The sequence below is a fragment of the Callorhinchus milii genome, unplaced genomic scaffold (assembly GCF_018977255.1).
Source record: "Callorhinchus milii isolate IMCB2004 unplaced genomic scaffold, IMCB_Cmil_1.0 Scaffold2, whole genome shotgun sequence".
NCBI lineage: Eukaryota > Metazoa > Chordata > Chondrichthyes > Chimaeriformes > Callorhinchidae > Callorhinchus > Callorhinchus milii.
In genome coordinates, this window is record NW_024704743.1 from 22,097,945 (window position 1) to 22,125,409 (window position 27,465).

Consider the following 27,465-nt stretch of genomic DNA (forward strand, 5'->3'; position numbering starts at 1 on the left):
TCCACACACCTGTTTACCTAGCAGTAAGTAGGTATCTAGCTGTTAGTCGATTGGTGGGTTGCTTTCCAGGGGTAATGCCTCAGAACAAATTTTTAAAAATGTGCTCACTCAATCCACGACTGCTTGTGAGACACTGCTGTGCGCAATTGGCCGCTGCGTTTCGCCCACCAAAAACACAGTCAATCCACTTTATATTATATCCCGTGAAGCACTTTGAGGCATCTCAATGACGTAATCTGGCGCTATATCAAATGCAAGGATTATTATATATTATAAATTATTTCAAATCCTGTTGATAAATCTATGCTTTGTTGGACTTGACCTCTGGCACTAGATGCTGTAAGGACTATATTTTATTTGTCTATGAGTGCAGAGATAAACCATTTCTCTTAACATAAAAGAACCCACTGAAACTTCTGGAGGTTCTTTCAAGTATCTTCCAAAATATAAAGGACTACTAATCCCATAATTGGCCCCATCAGCTATAACTGTTCCTCTGATATATAGCCTTCTTTCAAGTCTCAGTTTCTTTGACATCAATACCTCCTGTGTTCTTGATGTGTTCCTGTGTTCCTAACTTCCTAGTGAACGCTCCTGCAGATCAAAGAAAATTATACTTTTTAAAAAATTTACAGTTTTACAGAATTGAACAATTTATAATAATGGTATGTTTGAAATGTACAGGTAGAGCATTCTTATTCCACAGAAATTCCATTGTGATGTGACCATTGTCGTAGTTCTTCTGTACTTGTGGAGATTTAGTTTACTATATTATATTGTGAATTTTTTTACAAGTGAATGCTGCTGGATGTGTCAAGAACAGAACAGCAGCATTTTATAGTATACCACAATGAGGTGATGTACAGATAAATGGTGCTATACGTATATGGGCACAGGTGTTATCTTCTAAATATCATGCTGTTGGCCACACTTTTTTGCCTTGCTTCTTTTTTTACTTAGAATAGTTGTAATTCAATTTATCTTTGTGTTCTATTTTGTACAAATTAATGTTTTTTAGGCAATTCTTCTCCCGCAGATTTTAATTTTTTTGTTTTACAAAACGTTATTTAGTTTTGATCTCGGTGACAAAAACATAAAATATTCCTATTTAATTTAATATTAGTACTTCACACCTCAATTAGAAATTTCTGATCCTCTTTCAGTGATTTAGTAACTGAAAATAGTGGACCAAGCCAAAGATAAATTGCCTGTTAAACAAGTTTCGAACTCTGAATGACAACCTTAGTTTAGCATAGATGAATGTGGTCATATATTTGTTTGGAGATCTCAATATTTGTATCAGTTTAAGGATTTTTTTAGACCAATAACTGGAGTTCACTGTCCGTCAACCCATTCACTTCCATGATCTTATTCAACTCGTCCTTGTATCGAGTCTGGTCCCGCAGGAAGTGAGGTATTTGCACATGGTGTAACATAGCAATACTCTTCAGCTTCTCTATATCTTCATAAGAAACCTGACAGAAACAAAAGATAAGAGACTAATCATGTTTGCTTTTCTATGCACAATAAATATAACATTTGTCCAAACCACTTCCTATGCACATTGCTCTTCAAAAGAGCAAGCACAGACATGATGGGCTGAATGGCCTTCTTCCGCATTATAAATATCTTTTTTAAAGAATATGCCTGGATAATATTCTGCAATGTTAGATTACTCGCCATATCTTTGAGTCTTGTCCAACCTGACACATAAGCCATCAACCAAATATGGGAAGACTGGGACTTGTCTCTTTAAAAGATGGCATTACATACAGGCTTGCTAGTGTGATAGACATTGGTTTGTCCTACTTCGACTGAACTGAATTCTCATCAATACTTTTTGCAGACTTTTTTTTATCATGTTAAACAAAACGTGGCTGATTTCCGTGTCACAGACATATAGTCTGTTTGTGATGTTCATGGTGTTATGCCAAGCTGCAAGTCGGCCATTTAGAATTTTTTACCAAACAATGGTAAGAATTGAAAAATAAACATTCATTGGTCAAACCACGAAAAATGTCTAAAATCGGCACACCTACACATTAGAATTGTCAGGGCTTCCACCACTTGGTTTGCATATTTTGGGGGAAAATAAATTCCATATTAAACATGTAAGTTTTGTGAAGTGAGACTGCAGCAGTGACAATTGACCTGACAAGGAAGTTAAACATGCCACAAAACAAGTTTGTTTTGAGTCAAGTAGGGAACTAACACACTTCTGTGAAAAAGGTGTTTGCAATGTGGAGATGAGATAGAATGAAAATAACAAGAAAGAGGCAGTAAAATGATGCTCCATGTTCTTACAAATGCTCAGTGTCACAGCACTGAAGTGTTTCAAAGCACTTCAGATTTACTGTAAGTGTAGTGACTATATGTTTATAGGCAAAGGTGGCAGCCTCTTTGCACACAGCAATGAAGTGAATAACCAATTTTATCAGGGGATTGTTGGACACTAGAAGAATAGCCCTTCTCATTTTAAATAGTGCAATGGGACCTTCAACCTCCACCTGAAAAGGTAGATGTAATTCAATTTAACATCACATTAGAATAACAAGCATCTCTGACAAAGCACTGCACTGGAGTATCAGACTAGATAAGACAGGCTGCCATCTTGACTATAATGACCTGTGTTGTACTTTAATATGTTTGTGTGAGAAGGCACTGTCAAAATGCAAGTTCTTCTTAGTTGACCCAATGTACACAGTGTCACAATTGTTTTATATTTAATTTACAAGCATCAAAATCCTTTAGGGAATGGCTAGATGGACTATAATGATCTTTTCTGGTCCTGTATAATCTTATGTTCCTACCAAAGCTCACAGGAAAGACATACACAATTCCAAACAAGCATTACATTTCACTGACCTTTCCCAGTGCTGTTAAAAGCTGGAAGTTGATGCTACTTCTGTGTCTCAAAATTTTAAGAATGCCATCTAGATATACTTGATCTTTGCTAAAACAACCTAAAGAAGAACAAGCGTCATAAAGGAAATCAGGTCAGGTCTCCACTTATTTATTCAATTCTAATCACTCAGTGTAAAGCACGATTTTCATTTTTTGCTCATTTAAGTGTCTTAAAGGCCTACATGGAGTTCTATTAATGCTGCTTATAATGTGAAGCTCACAGTTGGAATAACTCCAAATGCTTTTACTAATACTTCTGAAGCCTTTGCATTTCTGTCCATTACAGAACTTTGGTGATGCCATGTTATGTTTCGCTGAGCAGTATTCTAGGGCACTGCTGATGACTGCACAGCCAACCTTGCTGATCAGCAGGACCTGGAGGGCAGACCACTCACTGGGGGCAGGGAGTCATACCACTCAGCTCCTGTTAACCCTGCAAGCCAAAGCCTTAATGGGTTGGGTGGTCCTAACTGGACAAACAGTGGAAAAGCTTGCCAGACAGCAATATCAATGGCAGGCTGTACAGTTTTGGGTGGTAAAGATACCAGCAGTACCTCAAGACATACTCTGGACTCTTGCCAACCTGCTCCTAATACTTTCCAGAATTAGGTAAGCAGGATGCATCCCTCCAGGTAGAGAGTGTGCATTCCATCTGAACAATCTATCTCTGGGAGTACATGGAAACCTCAGCTTGGTTTGTTTCCGAATGTATCAGACACCGGGTGACCAAAAAAAAAGTTTCCGTTTCACTTCAGATAACACATGCTACCAAGAAGCAATCTAAACACAAGGCAGAACTTGGATTGGATTCCAAAAGTACATTGTGCCTTTCCTGCACTTTGTGCATTTCAATAGAGAGTGTACTCTCACATTTTACTTGATGGTGGAACTGTATGGCAAACTAGGATGGGATTTCATCATATGGCAATGGTGGATGTGAGACCATTTCTTATATTTTTATTTATTTTTAGAAATTACAAGGTCTTGCAAAAAGAATCACAGAAGAATAAGAGGAAGAATTTTTAAAAATCAATTTGGGGCTTTTTTCATAGTTGTAATCATAATCATGTTTAGAACCTTCTAATTTCTGCCTGTTATTTCCCATATTTAATAGGCATTGCATTCCCTTTGCTATATTTATTAGTTGGAAATATTTGCAGTTTATTCAAAGCAAACTGGTCCAGTTTTACAGTTGTCCAAACAGTCTCCTGGTCATGGGATGTACCCCTGACTAATCCAATGCTCTGATTCTCTGTATAGAAATCCTACAGAAGTGAATGCAAGATTTCTATCTCTACAAATTTTCCATCAACACATTTTGAGTAGTAGCCACCATCTAGTCCAGTGCAAAAGAATCAAGATTTGAAAGTCTTATAAATTACACTGTCGTATGTTGCAGCTTATGGTATTCATTTAAGCTATGGCTATGGAAGGTGCAGATCCATCAAGGGTTAGATAATAAATGAGACTTCCCCATGCTAAATTGTTGTAACATTCCTGGGGGGGGGGGGAAGGGATCACATTTAACTTCTTGCAGGGTAAAGTGGTATATAGACACACGAGATAGGAAAGGGAAGGGAATTGAATCTTGTGGTTTCAAAATGTTTAAAACCATATGAAAAAAGAACTTTTAGTGGGTAATTTGCAAGCAATGAAGCCAGCTAAATATTTTGAAATAAATATGAATTGACTACGTTCTAACCCCAAGGGCAACATATTCCATAATCAGATAGCTTAGCACTGAATAGTTACCCCAAGTATAATAATAATGATGGAAATGAATGAATTTCATTGCTAACTCACTTGTATTTTGATCGGTGTAGAGGATGCTTCTGGGCGAGTTTTATGTGCCATGTTCAACATCCCATGAATTTGAATTACAACTGTTAGGTGTACATATTTATATTTGATGATAGGAATATTTTAAAGGGCTAGTATTCTTGGACTTTTGAAGTTCCAATTATAAAATTGGCATTTTGAAATGTCATCTTCTGATCTGCTGTTTTTAAAATGAATATCTGGATTGCATGCAAGTTGGAACACAGAAAAATGAAGTGAGTCTCCTCCCTCTATTGTGTCAGGGTCATGTAAAATAGCCTTCCCAAAAGAGGGTCTATTGTCTGCTGATCACTAAAAATGAAAATCTTTTCCCCAGGTCTTTTTAATGGGATTTCCCTTAATGTAAATGAATAAAATACAATTTGCAGAACATTTTTTCACTGTGATGAGGACTCAGTGCTGTCCTACAACTGAATAAATCTGAACATTAAATAACATTGTGTTCTCATAATCTATGATACACACTTCTTCACAAAATGACATTAGCCACTTAGTATGAGATGCAAATGGATTTGTTTTAAGTTCCACACACTCCCATTTCACATATTGATCAATGGAAACACTTGCATTGTCAAAATGAGTGTCTACCTGCTTGTAATGTGTCAGTCTGACCACGCTTAGCTCGCACGCAGTAATCCCACCTAGTGTTTGGGTCCTTCACAAACTTGCTAATATCTCGGAAGAGCTCACTGAAGGACATAAAACTGGCTTTGTAGACTGTGTAGTAGAGGAGAGCTGCCCTCCAGAGGAAAGGGTCCTTGCGAAACAGGACACTGTGGATGCTGGCCAGTCCCTCTTCAGTTGGGTTCACTGGTTTAAGTGCATGCTTCTTACGACCATTCCAGTTACACCAGGGCTGCATGTTGTTGTTCAAACCTCGAAGATAGTGGGTACCTGCACAGTGAGCCCAAGATTTTCATGTTGAAAACAAACATTTAAAATTCCTGGCTGAAAAATGGGGCATATTGTCTCCCGCATTTACAGAGGTATTTTGCTCTACCTAGACTCTACCCTAACTAAAATGCAAGATGACTTTACTTCAGCTGCCATTCTGAATGCAAATGTTCCTAGTTGGGAAGTGGACCTTCCCCACAGCTTTCTGTACTAAACTAAAATTAGAAAATTTAATTGAAATCAATTAGGATTTACCATCAATGTGTCAAACGCAAACTCATCCTCTACCCCCACAGTTCTTTAGGCTGACCTCCATAAAACTGGTTCCTTAATTACTGCCAGTTTGCATTTTACTGAATAAAATTCAAAGTAGCCATAATGTCACTACCTGACAGTAGAATGTCCAGCCTGGTTTCACACAAAGCATTAAGAACAGCGTTGAGGGACTCACCTCCAGAGTATCCAGGTAATTATGATCTAATTACGAATTGTTAATTGAAACCCCTGCACCTCTTCCCATCCCCATCTTCATTTTTACCTTTTCCCTGATGAATAAAGTTGAACTTGGCATTGCTGGAAGAAACACCAATGAACAAACTTCAAGGGTTAAGTGTGTTGACCTACAGATCGTAGCGCTGTCTCATCTACTTCCAAACTACACCTTAATCTGAGCTACGAAAGACCAATGGGATTTCTCACACCTATCTCGTGTCTCAGCATTCCCTCCAGCCAGTGCTCTCGAGCAGTTGACACGTTGATTGTCAGAGTTGGGCGTCCATTCACTATAGTCATGGATGCACGTGAGAGCAGATCATCTGTCAGATGAACTGCAATCTGCAAAAGGAAACATATTGGAATTGGTGTGGTAGAAGAACATCTGAGGCAACCAACTATCATTTTATTCAAGACTGTAACAAGTAAACTTTACCATGTGGTGGAAACACCAATAATACTGCAGCGCCTATCTCAAAACCACACCAATTGTATCCAGTCAACCAGACAAATAGAATACAGTTTACATTAATATAGTGTCTTTCACATTGGTAAGAAGTCTCGAAGCACTTATACCGCTGGCCGGGCAGCCAAGCCAGGCTTGGAGGCAAAACAGATGGAGAGGAGAAAGATGACCAAAAGCACAATCAAAGAGGTATGCCTTGAGACAGACCTCAAATAAGCTGAGGGAGGCAGCAAACTGAGGGAGTCTGGATGGCATTCTAGAGAGCGAGGAATGATAGCTGAAAGCTTGCCTTCTGATGGTGGTGTGGATAGTGTGAGGGACATGAAGCAGGTCGATGTTTGCTGAGTGAAGCGAATGGCCAGGTTGGTAGGGTTGATGTAGATAGGGTGGATTCCCTTTTCCAGAGCTTTGTACTCTGTACTTTGTTATAATGTAAATATACATCTATATTTCTGGGGTTTATTAAAAAAATCTATTTCTGAAACATATTTATTCCAATCACTTATGCTGGGAAAGGGTTTAGGCTAACCAACTAATACAACATAAGTATTCATGCTTAAAATGACTGGGTGCCAGGAAATAAACTCTGGGAAATGGCTAATTTTGGGCAAAAATTTCCATAATTTTCTATTGGCCCTAGATATAGCTTTACAAGTATAAACAACAATAATTCTGCCAACAACCCTATCTGCTTTCATTGCCTTACCAATTTAGTTTGGACAGAAAAACAAAAGCTCCGTGTTTTTACATTGCGTGACATAATGTAGACCTTAGCAACAAAAAGAAAACAGTTTACGTATTTCTTTGCTATGCAAAAATAGATGTTCCTCTTGGCAAACATTTGTTATAATGGGATCAAACCAGTTCTACTAAATAAAAGTGTCTCCTTTCGGTTCCTTGTATTTGTTTTTTTTAATGTATATTTTTCAAAAAATGTTTGCCCATATTTAGCCATCCCTCACATTCCTCAGCCTGCTCCCACTTTATCAGATTGCAACGTGCTGGAAAAAATGTGAGCAAATACAAAAGCTTCCACTGACTGAATCCCAAAGGATGCTACAGGAAAGATTTGAATTCCAATTATTTTTCAACAACTTTCATTTCAATAGATGACCTGCAAGGGGAGCAAAGTATACACTATAATAAGGTCAGACTGGCAAATTGCTGAGTTCAACCAGCCTGCAGCCTGGGACTTGAACCAGTAGCCAGCTACCTACAAATCAGGTACTCGACATGAGTCTTCAAAATACCAAATATAACACTAACCATTCTGAGTTTACAGCAGGTGCCTGAAATTACCATAAGACCTGCACACATACAAATTGTTTATAGTTTGATCCAAAAGATACAATCAATCCACTTTACTGTATATCCTATGAAGCGCTTTGAGACGTCACCTCCCCTTCGGTTCTGTGTCAGGCTGCCTCTGTCAAGCGCTCCGGGACTCTACCCTGCATGAAAGGCGCTAAATAAATGCATTTGATATGGTGCCTTATCATGTCATTCTTGCAAGAATTATTCTTATTATATAGTGTGATCGTTTTAATTTTTGCCACTGGTTTCCTTTGATATTTTCCCCTGCATTTCTCCCCTCCCCTTAGAGGTATTTGACTCATCTTTTCAACTCCTCGAGTCTATCACCCCCCCCCCCCCCGTCTAATATTCCCTTCCCCAACACAGAGCATTAATAATCTGGACATCTCCACCAATGGCTCTGGAGTGGTCCTGAGCTCCAGACACCAAGAATATCCTTAATCTAGGTCCACAATTTCTCATGTTTTTAGGCTTAAGAGCACTGTATAAATTTAAGATTTTGGGGAATTTGGGGAAAAAAAATCTTAGATTCAAATAAAATTTGGAGGTTGATTTTCCACGACAACAAGAAAAAAAACCACAGAAAATTGCCTTTCAAATTAAGGGTGTTTTTAATTAAAGGTTGTTTTTCAAATTTCTGCGTTATTTTAAATTGTAAAACAGTAGTTTTAAGGCTAAGAACATGAAAAATGTTGGATCTGAGCAAGATTTACCAACCGAAAAGAAACTTTATACATACAGTATTAGTGTCAAGTGACTATCAAAAAGAAACAGACTCAGTTTGCACTTAGAGCTTACGTCACCCAGACAGTCCTCCTTTTCCATGTATTTCTTCACAAAATACCAGATACGGCTCTTGGATAGTAGACTGCCTCCTGTCACTTGTTCAAATTTCTCATAGCTGCCGTATTTCCGGAGTGCCCTCTTCATTATCCTCACAGCCTAAGAAGGGGAAAAAAAGACCAAATGCAATTAAATATAAAACAGGAAGCTTACAAAAAAAAATTGCCCTTAAAACAGATATTGGTATATCCTACTTTTGAAGCAAAGACAAATGAGAATGGGAAGGGATGTGTGCCTGAGCTGCGGACAGGAAGATAGTGGCAATGCTATCACCCATTTCATGCTGAGATACGTTTACCCACCGTAAAGCTTGCAGGGAGATCACTGTACCTACCATCCACCTAGTGAGGGCTCAAACCTGCTCTTGTCGGATGTCGAACCAACTAGTGACTATCCATGGGGGGGGGGGGGCGCAGTGGGGGAGGTAAGCAGGGTCTCCTTGGAACTGAACTGGCTGCAAGGTGACATGCCTGGCCGTGGAATGTCAGAATCGAACCAGCCTTATGTGGTGGTCTGTAGTCTGCAGGATGCGTCCGTAGTCTGGTTCCTGAGCCAGGCGGGTCCACAGTAGTCCAGGGCACTGCTGATGACAACACAGCCAACCTGGCTCATTGGCAGGACCTGGAAGGGCAGACTAGTTACTGGGGGCAGGGAGCCATACCATTCAGCTCCTGTTAACCCTGCAAGCCAAAGCCCTAATAAGTAGGGTGGTCCCAGTTGGACAAGCAGCGGGAATGCATGCCGGACAGCAATATTAATGACAAGCTATGCGGTTTTAGCTGGTTAGACTCCAGCAGTACCCTAACACACACTCTGGGGTCCAAAGGCTCTTGCCAATCTGCGCCTAATGCTTTCTGAAATTAGATAAGCAGGATGTGTCCCTCCAGGGAGAGAGTGCACATTCCATTCCAATAATGTCTCTGGGATTTATATGTGTAGGTGGGAAGCATGGAAATCTCAGCTTGGTTTGGATACACTTAAGCATGGTGATGGGTTTCCGCATGCATCAGACACCCGGCTGACCAAAAAAACAATGGTAAGCTTGGGCAATAGTAGACTTCTCACGCCTTGCTTGAAATTTAATTTGTCTCCTAGAAGATTGAATATTTTGACACTGTGTAATACAGCAGGTTCAGTCTGGAATTTGAAAACTGAGGCCTGAAAACCTCACCATTTTAGGCTTAAGGTAAAGAGCATGAGAAATGTGGGGCTCTGATGTCCTAAACCAGCCCCCACTGGGACCAGATTTATCAGGAACAGTACATGGACATGTTCAGGCCTGACATAAGAGCAGCAAAACTTCACAAGTTTAACAACTTACAATCAGAGCTACACAACGAAACTCTTAACAGATCATTTATCAACAGTTTTACAAAAAGTGCATTGAGGGTTGTTATCTTCGTTGAATTGTTTTTGAACTCTTTTTGCAGTAGCTGTTGATTTCTTCCAGGTCAGTTGCACTGTAAAAGGATCTTTTAGTGAAAATGATACCTGATCATTCCAATTCAAGAGGATCAGGAGTTGCTCTTCCACATTCAAACTATTTATTCCCAGCGTAACATCTCTTTTACTGGACACAATGAAAGGAAAAGACCATTGAGACAATATTATGCAAGTCACACACAACAAATCCACCTTTTTTTAAAAAACTAAAATCATTTGCAGTATTTTACTGGATCACGGAAAAATGGATGTTCATACTGTACATATTGAAAATAAAACGCCATCTAGTGATGAATTTGAAAAGAAACAAACACGAGATCTGCCATTTCTAGTCATAGTGAAGTAGCCTTCTTAGCGATGATTTCCTTTTTTCTAAATTTTTGTTATTCTATTCCTCATTCTATCTATTTTCTTTGTGCACACCTTTCCCCAGGAGGTTTTGTTTAAATGTTGACAATAGAATCAAAGAACGTTTACAGCACAAAAAAAGATTTTGCCACTCGTGTCAGAGCTCCTCACTGGGGCTATCTGCTCTGAATCTCATTACCCTCAATTTTGCCTAAACCATTTAATATTACTTCCTGTCCAGTTTTTCTCTTAATGGCCCTCATTGATCCGGCTTGAGTTATTTTGTGTAAGACATTTCATATGTCAACAGCCTTCTGCGAAAATATGAAACAAAAACAGAAGTCGCTGGGAACATTCAGAAGGTCAGGCAGCATCTATGGAAGAAAGGAAAGTGAGTCAATGTTTCGGGTCCACAACCCTTTGTCTTGATATTGGGTGTGTCTTCTAAACTCTTTTCTTCCGAATACCAATTTACATTTTCTTGTTACTAACTATCTATCTAGCTAACTAATCAATCAATCAATCATTCTCAATTTAAGCAATCAAAATCAGTCATATTTTGAAAACCTATTGGATCCACCCTTTAAATACACTCTGTTGTAGTGAAATAATTAGCAATTAATAAAATCAATGTGAAATAGAAATGCAATGCCATCTCCATGCAAGGCTTTTTAAAAAAAAGTCTCTGTAAAAAGCACTTCACATTTCCAGCTGCCAGTCTCTTCACACATCAGGTTTCACCCAGAAGAAATGCTATACCAAGGTCACATAAAATAAATGTTGTAGGAACACAAGACTGTTCATGGTTGGAAAATATCATTACCATTAATCCAGGTGGTCTCATTTTGAAACACCATCTCACACTAATAACCCTCAATCCCTTCCGCCATTGTAAAAATGTCTAATTCCTTTAATTAAATGCAGTATTTCCCTACTTGGCCAAGAGACAGAATTCATTACTGTCTGCTGGGACTGTTATTCAGTTCCCAACGTGGTATTTAATTATTTACTATTACACTACACCATTGCTATTAAGGAAATGCATGTCCCAGATTCCTGCCAGCTAACCTATTAATCCCTTTGTGTTCATTTTCTGAAGCACTCAATTCTTAGCTGTCATTTCTGTACAAACTTATTGTGGTCCGTCATTCTGTAGCGTTCCTCATGGACGTTAAAAAGCACCAGGCTTCCAACTGCATCTAATTGCATTTGATGAGCAATTATAGACTTTCAGACTGCAAAAGCCTCCTCTATTCTCTAGGCAAGCTGCAAGTTATTTATTAATGTTAAACTACAGATACAATATTTTTTTCCCTTTTATGAACCAGGTTCGGCCTTCTTACCAGCTCAATACAAGTCGAAATTTTGATCATGATATCCATCACTTTTCCACATTAGCAATGCTTCAGAGTTTGAAACATTAAATATCTGACCTTGCAAGCTTTCCTTTGCACTTGATGACCAACATTACACGAGAAAATTTACACGACAAACCTAATATATTACACTTCAGATTTCTTCAAGCATCAAAGATCCGGATAAGTTTAAAAGATAATTGCACTCCTTTCATAACATTTTTTAAACTGTATAATTTTATAGCTGATGTTTACAAATCAGAATAGGTTGGAAATAGAGGCTCTGTGACCCGTGTCAGAAGTAACCTTGAACATGTTGAAAGAGGTAGGATTTGAGGCAGGACTTAAAGGTAGAAGATCCAAGAGATACGCAAATGGCAGGGTGAATAGGTATCCACAACCTTTTGGGGGAGAGAGTTCCAGATTTCCACTACACTTTGGGTGAAAAAATGCCTCCTGATTTCACTCCTAAATGGCCTAGCTCTAATTTTAAGATGATGCTTCCCTTGTTTTGGATTCCCCACCAGAGGAAATGGTTGCTCTGTCGAAATATGACAGATCATTTACAGTTTTAGACAAACTCTACATTGACTACTGTTTTGTCTATAGAAATGCTATTGCAATACACAAAGGATAGGAAAAATATATATAGTGATCACAGTCTTAAGGGACAGCCCTTTCGAAGAGTTGAGGAAACACTTCTTCACTCAAGAGGGTAGTGAATTTATGGAATTCTCTACCCCCAAAGGCTGTGGATGCTCCGTCCTTGAACATATTCAAGACTGAGATTGATAGGTTTCTAAAGGATAGAGGGACTAACGGATATGGGGATAAGGCGGGCATGGAGTTACATTAGAAGATCAGTCATGATCTTATTGAATGGCGGGGCAGGCTCGAGGGGCCGAATGGCCTACTCTTGCTCCTAATTCCTATGTTCAAAAACTTTATATTACTGATGTGCATAGTAAGGTGGACCTTGTAAACTTCAACAATTAATGATTGCAAATAACGATATTTTTTCACTTTGCACAGTAGCCGTGGTGGTAGTGCTGTTGTACAGTTCTCTAATTAGTTCAGAAATATCAATAAATGCAGTGATCCACTATACAGATGAACAGTTTGAAAAAAAATGAGGATTTTGCAAGAATAACGATAAGCATTTTTAAAGAGTTGCTCAATTAAATCCATCAATTTCTGGGTAGAGGCAGTCAGCTTATAATAACACTGTTCTGCAATTCACAACAAGTGAATAAACAGCGACAAGTGATGGTTCTGCTGGTCAAAATTCTGCATGGGGACGGTGGGGGTAATCTTACTTTTTGTAAATTCACAGATTTTTAGTGGTGTGAATTATTGACATAAAATTCCATTATAAAGTGTACACTTACTCAAAGGTTGTCGTGAAGGATTGTGAGGAGAAAGGGCGAAGGGCAGTCTGATCGTGATTGTCTATTCACGGACAGCAAGGTCCCAATCCAGGTCAAGCTTGTGGCATACAAGACCTGTGTGTAAATAGTTCTTCTTTATGGTTCTGAGCTCCTGGGGATGCAGTGGAGAGGATAACTCTGGCCCATTTGCAACAAACATGAGGTGGATTTGTGGCAAACACAGAAAGGACACTGGCCTACACTGACCTATAACACTTCACAGCAGGCACGTCTATTTGCCAAAGCCCCTCACACAAGGACCTGGATTAAGCAGCTGGTCTTGAGTAAGCCTGGAACGTGCCAATGAACTTGGACCTTGAGAACATAAGATGGCTGGAATATCACAAGCTATGCTGTAAAGGTCCTCCCACCATGCTGATGAGGAAACTCTGAGGCTTGGGGTGACAGGTGCTGGAAGGCGTTACTTGGAGTCTGAGTTCATGAACACGTTCATACACCCAGGCCCTGGAATCAACCCCAATTGGTTTGCAGAGAAATAACGCACCTCCAAAGGGTGAAACCATCACTCATCAGAAGGGATTTATGTCCAATCTGTAGACAGGAAGATACTGGCAATACTCTCACCCATTTCATGCTGAATTGTGTTGTCCACCAGGAAGCTCGCAGGGAATTCCTGGTACCTGCTATCCATCTAGTGAGGGCTCAAATCTATGCTTGTCAGATGTCACTACTACTGTCCAATTAGCTCACTACTGAATGAATCAATTTAATAATTGATGGTGTAATGACAACAGAATTAATTCACGCGCTACTAAGACTGAAATAGAAGTATTTATATTTAATAATTTATTTAGCTGTGGAAAAAAATTATTCTTTAATCATTGACTCAAAGTGGATAAAGTGGTTACAAGATAATTCAAGTGAGAGTTAAAGAAATGTGTGGCTTATCGATTTATTAGTTCAAAACTTTGGAGAGAAGCAAATTAAAAGAGATTGTTGACTAAACAATGTGTTCACATCTGGACAGGATAATTTGAGCAGTTCATGATAATGTGGAATCCTGTAGCGTATTGGTTAGATCGCTCGCCTTGCAAGCGAGACCTGGGCTTGATTCCCGGCAGGGCGAAACATTGGGCAAGTTTCCTTACTCCTCTTGCCTCTGTTTACCTAGCAGTAAGTAGGAACCCGGTTGTTAGTCAATTGTCGGATCGCTTTCCCGGGAGTAACAATCCCTTTAAAAAAAATTGGTCGCTCAATTCACGACTGTTTGTGGGACACTGCTGTGTGCAATTGGCTGCCATGTTTCACCCACAAAATATACAGTCAATTCACTTTCCAGTATATTCTACAAAGAGCTTTGAGACATCTTGAAGACGCTATATCAAGTGCAAGGCTTATTATTCAACCATTCACAGTTAGTAAATAGAGGTGGCAAAAACGATATGTCCTAGGTTAGTGGTGTCCAAAACAATATGTCCTAACTAATACAAAGGATATTATAAGAATGAATTGTCATTATTAACAATGAAAAGTTGAGGGGGAAGAATACTAGAAGCAAGTTATTTTTCCAGTTTCAGTTTATTTCAATTGAAATGATCCCAGAATTTAGGAAGATAGTGTCAATTGTAGTGTGATGGTTGAGTGACTTATAAGGTCTTGAACATGCTAACAAACTATGTTTGCTCTCTTTGGGTTTTTTTCTGGTACTTTCCCATTCGTATTTTGATTTGCTTGCACTACTGATTTTTACTGACCTCTGCTGAAAAAGCTTCACCGTGATTAAGGCGGAGAGGAAAAGAGAGAGAGAGAGAGAGAGAGAGATGCGTTTAAGAAAATGAACAACCAAGACCATTCAAAAATACTTCTCCTTTTCTTGTTCCTGTTAACAGAAAACAGATACTTACCATCATTATGTCAGTCTTGCCAAGAGATATAATGCAAATTGGCATCTTAGTTACTTATAGCTTGTTAATTATAACAAGTAATTGGCGCAAGTCCCAGGTCACACCAGGTGGAAGGGTAAGCAAGACTTTTCAGTGAACATCGAATTAAGCACCATTTGGACTGTTATCCACACTGTGTGATCCTGAAGCATCCAATATTTTACTTTTTGTAATGGTTAGATCCACTTTATTAATAATAATCCTTGCATTTGATATAGCGCCTGTATTTTTGCCCGCAAATATACAGTCAATTAACTTTACACTATATTCTGTGAAGCGCTTTGAGATGTCCAGAAGACCTGAAAAGTGCTATATCAAATGCAAGGATTATTACTACAATCATGTCATTGAGACATCTCAAAATGCTTCACAGGATATCCTGCAAAGTGGATTGATTGTGAATTTTGTGGGCGAAATGCAGCAAGCAGCCAGTTGCTCATAGCAATGCCCCACAAACAGACATGGAGTGAGTGACATTGTTGGCCAGGACATCGCATAAAACATCTGTCCTACTCCAGTCCACTCAGGAAGTCACAGTATAATGCTACATCACAGAATACAACAACTACAACAAATTATTTTTCATAACTTAAAAGATCTTAACATAAATTTAAGTACAACTATTAAAGTATACTTTATTCTTTATACATTATTTAGATTCTCTTCAGTGCAAATCCAACTATACTTTAATAGTTGATAGTTAATTTGGGGCTACATCAGCCTCACTGAGAGTGAGCCATTTTAGAAGCACTGTTCACTACATCATCATTTGATGACTTTTTCAAGGATAACAACTCCAAATCCAGATTTAACCCCATGCTTTTTTAAAAAAAAGTTACCTGTTGAACGTATTTTTCTCTTGCACTACATTTCTTTGTCACTTAAGAAGCATTGTATTTTGTCATCTATTCATGACTGGGTCCTCCTGGCAAGGATTTTTTTTTGGGGGGCGGGTGGGGGAGCGGAGAGGAAGAGGAGGATCGCCAACACAGGTAATTGCTGGGAATAAATGTTTATCAAATCTGTAATAAATTGTCAGATTTTTCCACCCATATGTTTAAATTAAAATTTACAGTCATTAAATAGAATTCTGCATTTCAGAACTCAATAAAATAAATTTTGCTTTAACAGCAATTTCATACAAATCAATAACTACAACATTTTTTTAAAACCCATTCAATCAAACATTGCTGTACCTGAATAAGAAATGTATCGGAAGCATTACTGTGCCTTGCCAACACGTGGGGTGAAACAGGATTAGCATACTCAAACTGAGGATTGTAGGTGAAGTCAGACTTAAAAAATTTGATCCGTTCCTTTTCCACGTTTGAAGGTTTGATGGCACTCAGTATGCACTGCCGACGAACAGAGCCTTCGCTGTCCCTCACTTGAACGTGGCCGACCGTGGGCTTGGACTTCTGCAGACTTGTAAAATACAGCCTTTTTATCTTGCTTTTAGGTCTCTGGGACAGCCCAATGCCACTTCCTATTACAGATATGCTGCAAGGGAATTTCATAGTGCTGGAAACTAGACTTCCCACAATCAGGGGAGTGCACCGGTTACCAAGGTACCACTCCTTGCCCACCAATGGAAGAGGGGCGCTGGGGGCTCGGCGTTCTTTACTCCGCAAGACAGCTGATGGCTTGCTGGATTTCCTATGCTTCTTATGAAGGCTGGAGGACAAGTGTTTTTTCTCTCCTTTTGAGTGCAATAAAACATTGTAGCCATTGGTTCCATTGAAGATTTCTTTGAGAATACTGACTGAAACTTCTTGGAACCCAGTTTGGCTTGTATATTCTTTTCCAGTAGGATTCAGCAGTATGGACTTCTTGGTGAGCTCTACCTCTGGCCAGCGAAGCTTTTCTGCATGGAAAACAAAAATGGAAAGGTACAATTAATTTACATGGATATTTTCATCTCAATCCTGAGCACACAACCACCTTCCAAACAGCAAGATCATCATACAAATTGGATTGGAGAGGCACTATTTCCATTCCAATGTTGTCCATTTTGGGATAGGTCAAATCCCCAACATAAGAACATAAGAATTGCTACACGAAAGAAAAACAAGGTCCATCCAGTTCGCCTTCCACCATCCTGGCAGTCACATGCACGTGTCACGTCCCAAACTATATACTGTATCCCACGATATTATTTCCTAAAATAAATCTAATTTGCTGTTGAAAGAATTAACACTTTCTGCCTCCACCGTCTCCCTAGGGAGCCTGTTCCATACATTGAACACAAATAGTGTTACCGCAGATTCGTTTTGAATTTATCCCCCTCCCGAATCGCATGCCTTGTGCTCTGCTTCTAAACAAGGGGGTAAATTCAATAAAACAGTGTAACTATTTCCAATTACGACACTGGGTTTCTCAGGTTCCCGTAGAACACTGAATATAACGTTGAAAGAGAAAATGTGTTTATTTGAATGAAGATAATACAGATGGAGGTAAACCAAAGCTAACCAGGGTTTGGTGACAGATGTGTCTGACAAAAGATTTACTGTAGCATATAAATACGATTTAGACAAACCCGAATGCTCCTCGGAATTGTGAATTAAAAGTCTGTCAGGCATACTAACTCAAATTTGATTGAGGCATTTAAAACAATAAAGAATTTGAAAGGTTATATAGTGAACTACTATACCCTTTGGTAGAGGGGTCAGGTACATGGGGGGGAAATGCTTAAATTCAGAACTAAGATGGTCATAACTGAGGTCACAAAATATTTTTCATACAGAACGCTGAAGAGACGGGAATCGATAACAATGATCCTTGCATTTGATATAGCGCCTCATCGCGTCTTCGAGACGTCCCAAAGCGCTTCCCAGAATAGACTGCAAAGTGGATTGGACCGTGTATTTTGTGGGCGAAACGCGGCAGCCAATTGCGTTTCCCCCCACCCACCACCCCACCCCACCCCACACAAACAGGCGTGGATTGAAATGACCAAATGAATCTTACTATTATTATTAAGTAATAGTTTAAAAGAAAGATGCGCACAGAGAGGTATTAGGAGTAGCATTAGGAACAATATGTAGGGCCATTCTGGAGTCCTGTAGCTCAGTGGTTAGAGCACTCGCTTTGCAAGCGAGAGACCCGAGTTCAATTCCAGGCAGAGGGCGAAACCTTGGGCAAGTTTCCTTACTCCACACAGAGACTAATAATAATCCCTCCAAAACCAAAAACAATAATAAATTGGTCATTTTCAATCCACGACTGTTTGTGGGACATTGCTGTGCGCAATTGGCCGCCGCGTTCGCCCACAAATATACAGTCAATTCACTTTACAGTGTGTTCTGTGAAGCGCTTCAGGACGTCCTCCCGACGTGAAAAGCGCTATATCAAATGCAAAGATTAATATTATTATTATTATTATTATGATGATTATGATTATTATTGTGATTATTATGATTGTTATGATTATTATTATGATTATTATTATGATCATTATTATGATTATTATTATGATTATTGTGATTATGATTATTATGGTTATTATTATGGTTATTATTATGATTATTATTATGATTATTATGATTATTATTATTCAGCCCCTCTCGAGCCTGTAGTGCCCGTTCTGTGGCTGCGACCAAAAGGACCTGAAGTACGTCAGGACGTCAGCCCCGCCCCCCCCCCCCCCCAGCCGCGCCGCGCCGCGCGGGCGGAACCTGCGCGCGCATCCAACCGCCGGCGGCGCTGCTGGCGAGCCAGCACTGCGGCTGCGCGGCAGGGCCTAGCGGAGCCAGGCTTCGCTTTTCCTCCCCCCCGCTGACGATGCCGCGGGCGAGCGCCTCGCTCCGTCACGCCGGCCGGCCGAGCCTGCAGGCTGAAGAGCTGGACCCGGAGGACGACGACGACGAGGAGGAGGAGGAGGACGTGGCCGTGGCCGCGGCCGCCGGCGGCAGCAGCAGCAGCAGCAGCAGCCGCTCCCAGACTCCGACCGCCTCGCAGGTTCAGCGCCACCTGTCCAAACTGACCCCGGCCGCCGTGGTCGACCGGAAGGTGAGCGAGGTGGTCCAGTACGTGCTGATCATGGAGCAGCGGAAAGTGCCGGTCAAGCGCAAGGACATCACGAAGAACGTGCTGAAGGAGTACAGGTCCATCTACTCGGAGATCATCCGGCGGACCGCCCGGACCTTCCGGCAGGTTTTCGGGATGGAGCTGGTGGAGATCGACACGAAGAACCACGCCTACATTCTGGTGAACCGGCTGCCGAGGCGGGAGGGCGACCGCATGAACTGGGGCCCCGCCACCCCGAAGACGGGCCTGCTGCTGGTGATCCTCTCCATCATCTTCATGAAGGGCAACGCGGTGAAGGACTCCCTGCTTTGGCACGCGCTGAAGAGGCTGCGGGTCGACCCCGCGGAGAGGCACGACGATTTCGGCGACGTGAAGAAACTGGTCACGGAGGAGTTCGTCCGGCAGCGGTACCTGGAGTACTGCCGAGTGGCTCACACGGATCCGGTGGAGTATGAATTCCGCTGGGGCGCCCGAGCTTTCAGAGAGACCTCCAAGATGAAAGTGCTGGAGTTTGTGGCAAAGATGCATGACAACCAAGACCCCAAAACATGGAACACCCAATATAAAGAGGCCCAACAGGAGGCAGCGTCCCTTGCGCAGTGAGTGCCCTCGGAGCCGGGTGCTTTCCCCCCCCCCCCTCTCAAGAAGCACCTGACTGCACAAACTCTCCTCAAACGGCGACAAAGCTTCCCTCTTTCATCTCTGCTCTCCTCTCTTGCCACTGAGCCATTGCGCTGAATTAACAGAGACCAGCTCGTGATGTGAGTGGTGCACATAGGTTGTGAAAGAAAGTGCCCACTTTGCTTCTTACACAGCAGTGCAATCGCCTCGCAAGCGAGAGGACCCGCGTTTGATTCCCTGGCAGGGTGAAACCTTATGCCAAATTTTCTTACCCCACACACGTGTCTGTTTACCTAGCAGTAAGTAGGAATCCAGTTGTTAGTCGATTCCTCCATAAATAAATAAATAAATGATGATTTGGTTACTCAATCCATGACTGTTTGTAGAACATTGCTGTGCGCAATTGGCTGCCACGTTTCGCCCACAAAATATTGCAGTCAATTCACTTTACAGTATATTCGCAAAGCACTTTGAGACGTCTCGAAGACATGATAAAGCACTATGTCAAATGCGAGGATTATTATTATTTTGAAAAAATAAGCCTGACTCTGAGCCGTGGGGGGGGGGGGCAGTAGAGGTGGCTGTAAGCATGGTCGAAGAGGAAGGTTTTCAGGCTGGATTTATAAAAGGGGCAAGATGGGGGATTGAGGGAGAGTGTTTCAGAGATTTGGTGTGTCGTGGCTGAAAGCACGACCTCCAATGGTGGGGCGGAGGGTGCGAGAGACGATTGGAGGCGCCGGGTGGTGGATTGGGAAGTGAGGAGATTATCTGGTTTTCATCCTGCCCACAGAACGGAGACAGCTTGTCAAAGTCACAAGCAACATCCTCCCTATCTGTGACCGGGGCTCCCTCTGCCTCCTCGTCCTCCTGGATCTCTCTGGCGTGTTCAACACAGTCTACCACATCATATTCCTCCACTGCCTCTCCTCCCTCATTCACCTTAGTGGGACCGCACTCGCATGGTTCGAGTCCTACTTAACCAAATGCCTCCGTTTCACTTCGGCAAATGGTTTCTCCTAACACCCCTGCTCGGTCACCTGCAGGATACCCGAGGGTTCCATCCTTGGCCCTCTTTTCCTTGTCTACATGCTCCCTCTGGGCAATGTCATCCGCAGACACGGGGTAAACTTCCACACAAATCTACTTTGCCTCCTCCAGTACCAACTCCAGGTCCGCCGATGTTTTTCAGCTTGTCTGCCTGACATCAGGGCCTGGATGAGTGCAAACTTCTTGCAGCTGAATGTGGACAAGATGGAGTCCATACTATTTGGATCCCATCAACTTCTTCACTCCTGCAGATCTAAACTCCTCAACCTTCCTGATCTCTCCCTCAGATTCACCGAACCATTGTGCAATCTAGGCGTCCGGTTCGAGCCCCGGGAATGAAATCCATTCACTCCCTGGGCACCTCCCTACCTTTCTGACCTCCTCACTCCCCAATCCACCACTCGGTGCCTCCACTCGACTGGCACTGGCCTCCTGCTCATCCCTCGCACCCTCCGCCCCACCATCGGAGGTCACGTTTTCAGCCACTATGCTCCCAAAACTCTGGAACACTCTCCCTCAATCCCTCCGCCTTGCCCCCTTTCTCCCCCTTTTCAAGTCCTGCCTGTAAACCTTCCTCTTCGACCGTGCTTTCGGACACCTCCCCCTGGATCGGAGTCAGGCTCCACCACTGTTAAGTGCTCTGAGATGCTCCCTGCAGGGAGGGCTCTATATAAGTGCAAATTGTTGTTGTTATACAAATTGGGCTCCGAGACTTTGCTTAAAACAATGAGAAGCATCAAGTGACACCATCCTGTCTTCATTCCCCCTGGAGTCCTGTAGCTTAGTGGTTAGAGCACTTGCTTTGCAAGTGAGAGACCTGAGTTCAATTCCAGGCAGGGCGAAACCTTGGGCAAGTTTCCTTACTCCACACGCCTAATAATAATCCCTCCAAAAACAATAATAAATTGGGCATTTTCAATCTACGACTGTTTGTGGGACATTGCTGTGCGCAATTGGCTGCCGCGTTCGCCCACAAATTTACAGTCAATTCACTTTACAGTGTGTTCTGTGAAGCGCTTTGGGACGTCCTTCCGACGTGAAAAGCGCTATATCAAATGCAAGGATTATTATTATTATTATTCCTTTTTACAAAACGGATTGCAGGCATTCCTACTGAATCTCATCAACAGTCTTGAAGCAGCCAACAGCTGGTTGTAAAATGTAAGCGATCGATACAAGCACAAGGGTTTCAGGCAGTGGAAAGAGAATAAGTTCTTTAAAACTTATAAAGCTGGCTGCTGGATTGACCAATGGCAATGAATCACAGTAATGCTGGTAACCAACATCTTCATATCAAGTCCTTCAATTCTGTTCCAATAAAAATAGAAAACCAGCAACAAAAAAAGTACAAAAACATTTGGCGAACGCTCATGTAGAAATTAAATGAAGCTCTAAAATGTAAACAATAGTACTCCAAAAGTTTAAAAAATAAATTTTCAGCAGAGAAGCCAATTTAACCGATGTATCTGCCACTAGTACCGGATTTTCTTTCACCTTTTATTATTAATCCTGCTTTCTGGCTCATTCCATTTACTGTTTGGCTGCTTATCCAGTTTCCTTTTAAATAATTCAATTGATCCAGCCTCAATAACCACTTGTGGCAAATGAATACACTACCTTAACAACACTCCAAATTAAGACATTTCTTTCATTCTCCCGATTCTTTTGCTAACCCTCCTGGTTTCCAAGACACAGATTAACAGATGACTGGAGAAAAGAATGGAGATGCAAATACAATACAAGGCCTTATGTTGTGTAAGGAGATCACAAGTCCTCTGTGACAACATAAAAGGAGTTGCTGCAGCTTATACTGTTTTCTATGAAAAGCATGTTCCCAATGTTAATAGCAGCAATTGTTTTCTCATTTTCAAAGCAGGAGTGAACAATCACTCCTAATTAATATAACAATGAAGGAATGTGAACATCTATGTTGACTTTTAAAATATCAGTTCCAGGATTTAAATCTGATTTGGAAACAATAAATTACATAGAAGCTCCAGATGTCAGTGTTTCTAAATGGTTTTGTTATTTGCAAGTCAAAACTTTCATTTTAATTTTTTTTCCTGACAAACAATCTTTAATAGTCATCAGTCTCCGTCAGTTAAGCACTCTGCTGGAAGGCACTATATCAGTACAAATTTTTGTGAATTGTTGTTGTAATTCTAATTCTTCCATTTTAACAGCTCTTTGATATATTTTACAAAACATTAAAGACCAAACAAGAGTAACCATATTTTGCACCTCTTTTCAATGAATTGAATCCTCAGTGATTCTTCTATCCTCTCTGGCAGATATGGACATACTTAATGAATGGAACAAGTTTGGTTCCAGATAAATCATCTCTGGAAACTATAAACTACCCTCTAAAATATATTGGAAGCCAAAACAAGATTGCAATCCATGTACCTCATCAAACACAGGTGATTTGTTGATACAGAATACACTACTGAATGGAGTTGATTGCTTATACAGTAAGTAAAACATTGCACACAATTGAGATGGTCTGAAACAGATATGTTGAAGTTCTTACCCCACGTGAATTTTATCCCTAATTGACATTCAATTTCCAAGAAGTCTCTGAAGTTATTAAAATACAGACATTAAGTAGGTCACCACACAGACAGTTTCTAATCACACAATTTCACTTTTTATCCATTTTGGTCACAATAACATTCACAAATAGTTATTGATATTGCAGATCATTGCACTTCTCAAAACAATCACTCGCCTCACAGAATCTGATTCATTCATTCTGCCTTTTACTTTCACAATTCACTGTTTACATATAAAACATCACAAAAACAAAGGTGTAGTAGAAACAAGCCAAAATGTAGCGAATGTTTCTACATCAGTGTAGAGTCTAGTCCATTATATCAGTCTGTTGGTTGACTTGTAGCACGCATGACTGCCTACTTACCTCTCTTTATAGGCACCTTAACCATTTAAGCTCCAGAAAATAAATCAGGATCCAGGAGTTTAATCATAAAAGTACATTCCACAGAGTGCAATGAGTTTGGGAAAGGCAACTGTAGTGAGGTTCAACTGTCCCTTCAGTATTCTTGTTTTACACAATCATGATTAGAAAGATACAAAATTTATTTCCAGGCTATCAGATGGCCTCCCAGGACCATACCCAAGTGTTTACTCATAAAGAATCTCAACTTCATAGGCTCAAATTCCATCCAGTTTTGGCCTGCAAGACTATTTTATTTTCAAAGTTTTGGATTATGCAGAGTTGCAAAAATTCATACGTTTAGTTTTATTTGGAAGTCTTTTGTAGTTCTTAAAAAAAATCAGCTTCCAATATTAAGACTTGAATTTAAGATTTTTCCACAGATCTTATACTTCAAAGCAAAATGGTCATCCAGGTGTCGAACGCATGCAGAAACGCATCACTAAGAGTATCCAACCATACAGAGTTCCACGTATGCATGCCACTTATACATGGCGTCTTGTTTGACCCTCAACTATCCTTTCTACCCCACATCCATGCTATGACCCGCTCTGCCTTCCTCCACATCTGCAACATCGCTCGGCTCTGCCAGTCTCACACCACAGGGCACTGAAACCCTCATACACGCATTCATAACATTAGGCTTGACCATGCAAACACCCTGCTTGTCGGCAGCTCCCAACTCCTCCCTCCATCGGCTGCAGATCATCCAGAACTCAGCATCCCATGTCCTCTCCTGCACCAGGCTCCATCACTCCCATCCTCATCCAACTCCATTAGCTTCACATCACATAGAGGAAACAGTTCAAGATCCTGGTCTTCGCTTTCAAAGCCCTCGATAGCCTTGCTTTCCCTTACGACCACCTGACCCCCTACCAATCTGTCCGCTCCCTCCGCTCAGCGGGTTCTGGCCAGCTTCATGTCCCCCACCGCACCTGCCCCACCATTGGCTGGCGAGCCTTCAGCTACTCTGCCCCCACCCTCTGGAATTCCATCCCGCAGTCCCTCTACCTCAATCCCTCCCTTGCCATCTTCAAGACCCATCTCAAGACCCTCCTCTTCAACCGTGCCTTTGATCACCCTCCTTCCCCCCGTCCTCCACCCTCCCCAATCCCGACCCTCAGCTGACTGTCCAGCGGCCTTGGGACGTCCTCCCGACGTGAAAGGCGCTATGCAAATATAATTCTGTTGTTGTTGTTATACATGGAAATTTCCCTGTGCCCATAATAAAACGGGTGCTCTCCCTGGAGAGATGCACCATGTATACCTAAATTCAGAGAATATGAACAGGTTGGCAAGAACCAATGTTTAGGGAAACCAGTGAGCGTGTTGGGGTACCAGCTAGCTTGCCACTGAAACACTGTGTGGCAAACATCCCACTACTTGTTGAGCCACGACCCACATTTAATAATAATAAGCCTTGCATTGGATATAGCGCCTTATCACGTCTTTGAGATATCTCAAAGTGCTTCACAGGATATACTGTAAAGTGAATTGACTGTGTGTTTTGGTCTTTGACTTGCAGGGTTAACAGGTTGAGTGTGAATACTCCCTGCTCCCAGTGACTAGTTTGCCCCTCCGAATCCTACTGACAAGCCAGGCTGGTTGGTCTGTCACCAGCAGCGCCCTAGAGATTTGCAGACCTGTCTGGCTCATGAACTGGACGACTCAGACCACCACAGAGGATTGCCTTGATTACAGCCTTGCAGGCAGCTCAACTTCAAGGAGACTCGGCTTACTTCCTTCCCCGCAGGAGGCTAAGACTAGGTGGAATTTTAGGCCTCGGTCGAAGTGGTACACAAAAAGAGCAGCAAATCAGAGAATTTCCCATCTTGAGAGCCAAGAACCAGCCATTATGTTCACCAAAATAATATCACGCACAACTGATATGATGATGCAATCCGATATGATCCACGAGGATACAACAGGTTGAATGTAAGCAAATGAGGACTAGTTTGTCAAACACTTCTTTCTATGTAGGTAATTTCCCTTTAAAATGACATTAGTTTTTTTAAAAAAAACTTAAATGCAATTCAGTCAGCAGGATTGCACAAATTGGCAAGAATCGTATGAATCACAATGCACGGAATGAGAAAGTGTCATTCAGTCCATTAATAATAATAATACTAATCCTCGCATTTGATATAGCGCTTTTCACGTCGGGAGGACGTCCCAAAGCGCTTCACAGAACACACTGTAAAGTGAATTGACTGTATATTTGTGGGCGAACGCGGCAGCCAATGGCGCACAGCGATGTCCCACAAACAGTCGTGGATCGAAAACGACCAATTTATTATTGTTTTTGCTTTTTTGGAGGGATTATTATTATTAGGCTCTGTGTGGAGTAAGGAAACTTGCCCAAGGTTTCGCCCTCTGCCTGGAATTGAACTCAGGTCTCTCGCTTGCAGAGCGAGCGCTCTAACCACCGAGCTACAGGACTCCACGTAAGCCCATTGCTCTCACAGACCACGTACAACAAACCAACAGCCCACCATGGACTTCATTTCACCAAAACTCCAGGGGTAGGGAAGGCTCTGCAATTAAGATACCCTCCGATCATTCAAATGTAAATCAAATCAAAACTCCAGAATATTCTGGATTATTATTATTATTATTATTATTATTATTATTATTATCACAACAAGTGCACTCCTCAAACCCAGTCTCCTGGTTGAATCAATCATTCAGCATCAACCAGTCAATAACATTGCTCTGATTTGGGGAGTTTTTTTTTAAAAAAAAGGTATATGCATTACGAAATGAGTCCAAGTTCGGGGGGAGGGGAGGGGGGGGGGAGGGGGGGAGGAGGGGGGGGGGGTGTCCTATTGCACATCCCTGAAAATATTACTAAACATCTCCTACTTGAATAAACACGTTATGTTCGAGCCACGAGAAAGAGATTTAATGCAAAAAAATTTTTTTACCACACACACACACAAAAAACACACACACACACACACACACGACTGCAGCTGCAGTGCGTCGGGGGGGGGGGGGAGGGGGTGAACCCCCAGTGCTCTCGAGATTGAATGGGAGCAGATAAGCCACAACTCGCCTCGACCCCCCCCCCCCCAGTGACATCTTGTGGGGGGGACGGGGGACGACGACGAGAAGGACCTTTCACAACACACCGAGAGGTGCGGTTTCTGCAGACGACGTGTGGCGAAGAAAAGCACGTACCGGTCACTCGAATTGACTCCAGCATCCCCAGCAAACTCCGGCACTGCACACGGTCCAGTCCGCCAGGTCGGTCCCCCTCCCGCCCCCTCCTCGGCCCCCCACCCACCCCTCCCCCTCCCCCGCAGTCCGGAGGGCACAGACGGTTTTCGTTCAGACAGCGATAACGACAGCGCCTCTCTGACTCGCCCGGGACAGCGTGGAGGCACCGGTGCACTCTTTGGAAATCCTATGCATCTATAATAAATAATCATATGTCATCTATATCTATCTATAAATATATATATATATATATATATTCCGCACGAGGCTGTATTTTACAACTGAAACTTGCAGCGCATCGTGCGGGTGCAATGCGGGAGGGCGGCCTCGAGGCTCGGCTCAGCTCTCAGCTCTCAGTGGCGCAGACAGC

The 27,465-nt window shown here is 41.7% G+C and overlaps 2 protein-coding genes across 3 annotated transcripts; one reads left to right on the forward strand and one right to left on the reverse strand.

Annotated features, from left to right (window-relative positions):
* Positions 1–241: 241 nt before the first annotated feature.
* On the reverse strand, positions 242–27,150 carry LOC103176272 (uncharacterized protein KIAA0895). Of its 2 annotated transcripts, XM_042331854.1 has the most exons (8): positions 27,057–27,150; positions 16,426–17,093; positions 8,708–8,851; positions 6,339–6,471; positions 5,332–5,637; positions 2,866–2,963; positions 1,242–1,475; positions 242–594 (listed from the first exon to the last, which is right to left on the reverse strand). In XM_042331854.1, the coding sequence occupies exons 1-7, from the start codon at positions 27,079–27,081 to the stop codon at positions 1,317–1,319; spliced, it is 1,533 nt and encodes a 510-aa protein (XP_042187788.1). In that variant the 5' UTR covers positions 27,082–27,150; the 3' UTR covers positions 242–594; positions 1,242–1,316. The 2 variants fall into 2 exon arrangements, with proteins under 2 accessions (XP_042187788.1, XP_042187789.1); XM_042331855.1 differs by lacking the exons at positions 16,426–17,093; positions 27,057–27,150 and adding an exon at positions 10,244–10,823.
* On the forward strand, positions 18,926–19,898 carry ndnl2 (necdin-like 2). Its single transcript, XM_007889710.2, has one exon. It carries the CDS (start codon positions 19,010–19,012, stop codon positions 19,856–19,858), a length of 849 nt encoding a protein of 282 aa, XP_007887901.1. The 5' UTR covers positions 18,926–19,009; the 3' UTR covers positions 19,859–19,898.
* Positions 27,151–27,465: the final 315 nt, after the last annotated feature.

Bases quoted from the DNA above. Each gene is read 5' to 3' on its own strand.
- LOC103176272 (XM_042331854.1), bottom strand. From the start codon at position 27,081: ATGCTGGAGTCAATTCGAGTGACCG. The intron at 5,638-6,338 runs GTGTGAGAAATC...CTCACTGTGCAG, and splicing joins AATGCTGAGACACGAGATAG to GTACCCACTATCTTCGAGGT. The intron at 2,964-5,331 runs GTAGACACTCAT...GTTCTTCTTTAG, and splicing joins GACTGACACATTACAAGCAG to GTTGTTTTAGCAAAGATCAA.
- ndnl2 (XM_007889710.2), top strand. From the start codon at position 19,010: ATGCCGCGGGCGAGCGCCTCGCTCCGTCACGCCGGCCGGCCGAGCCTG.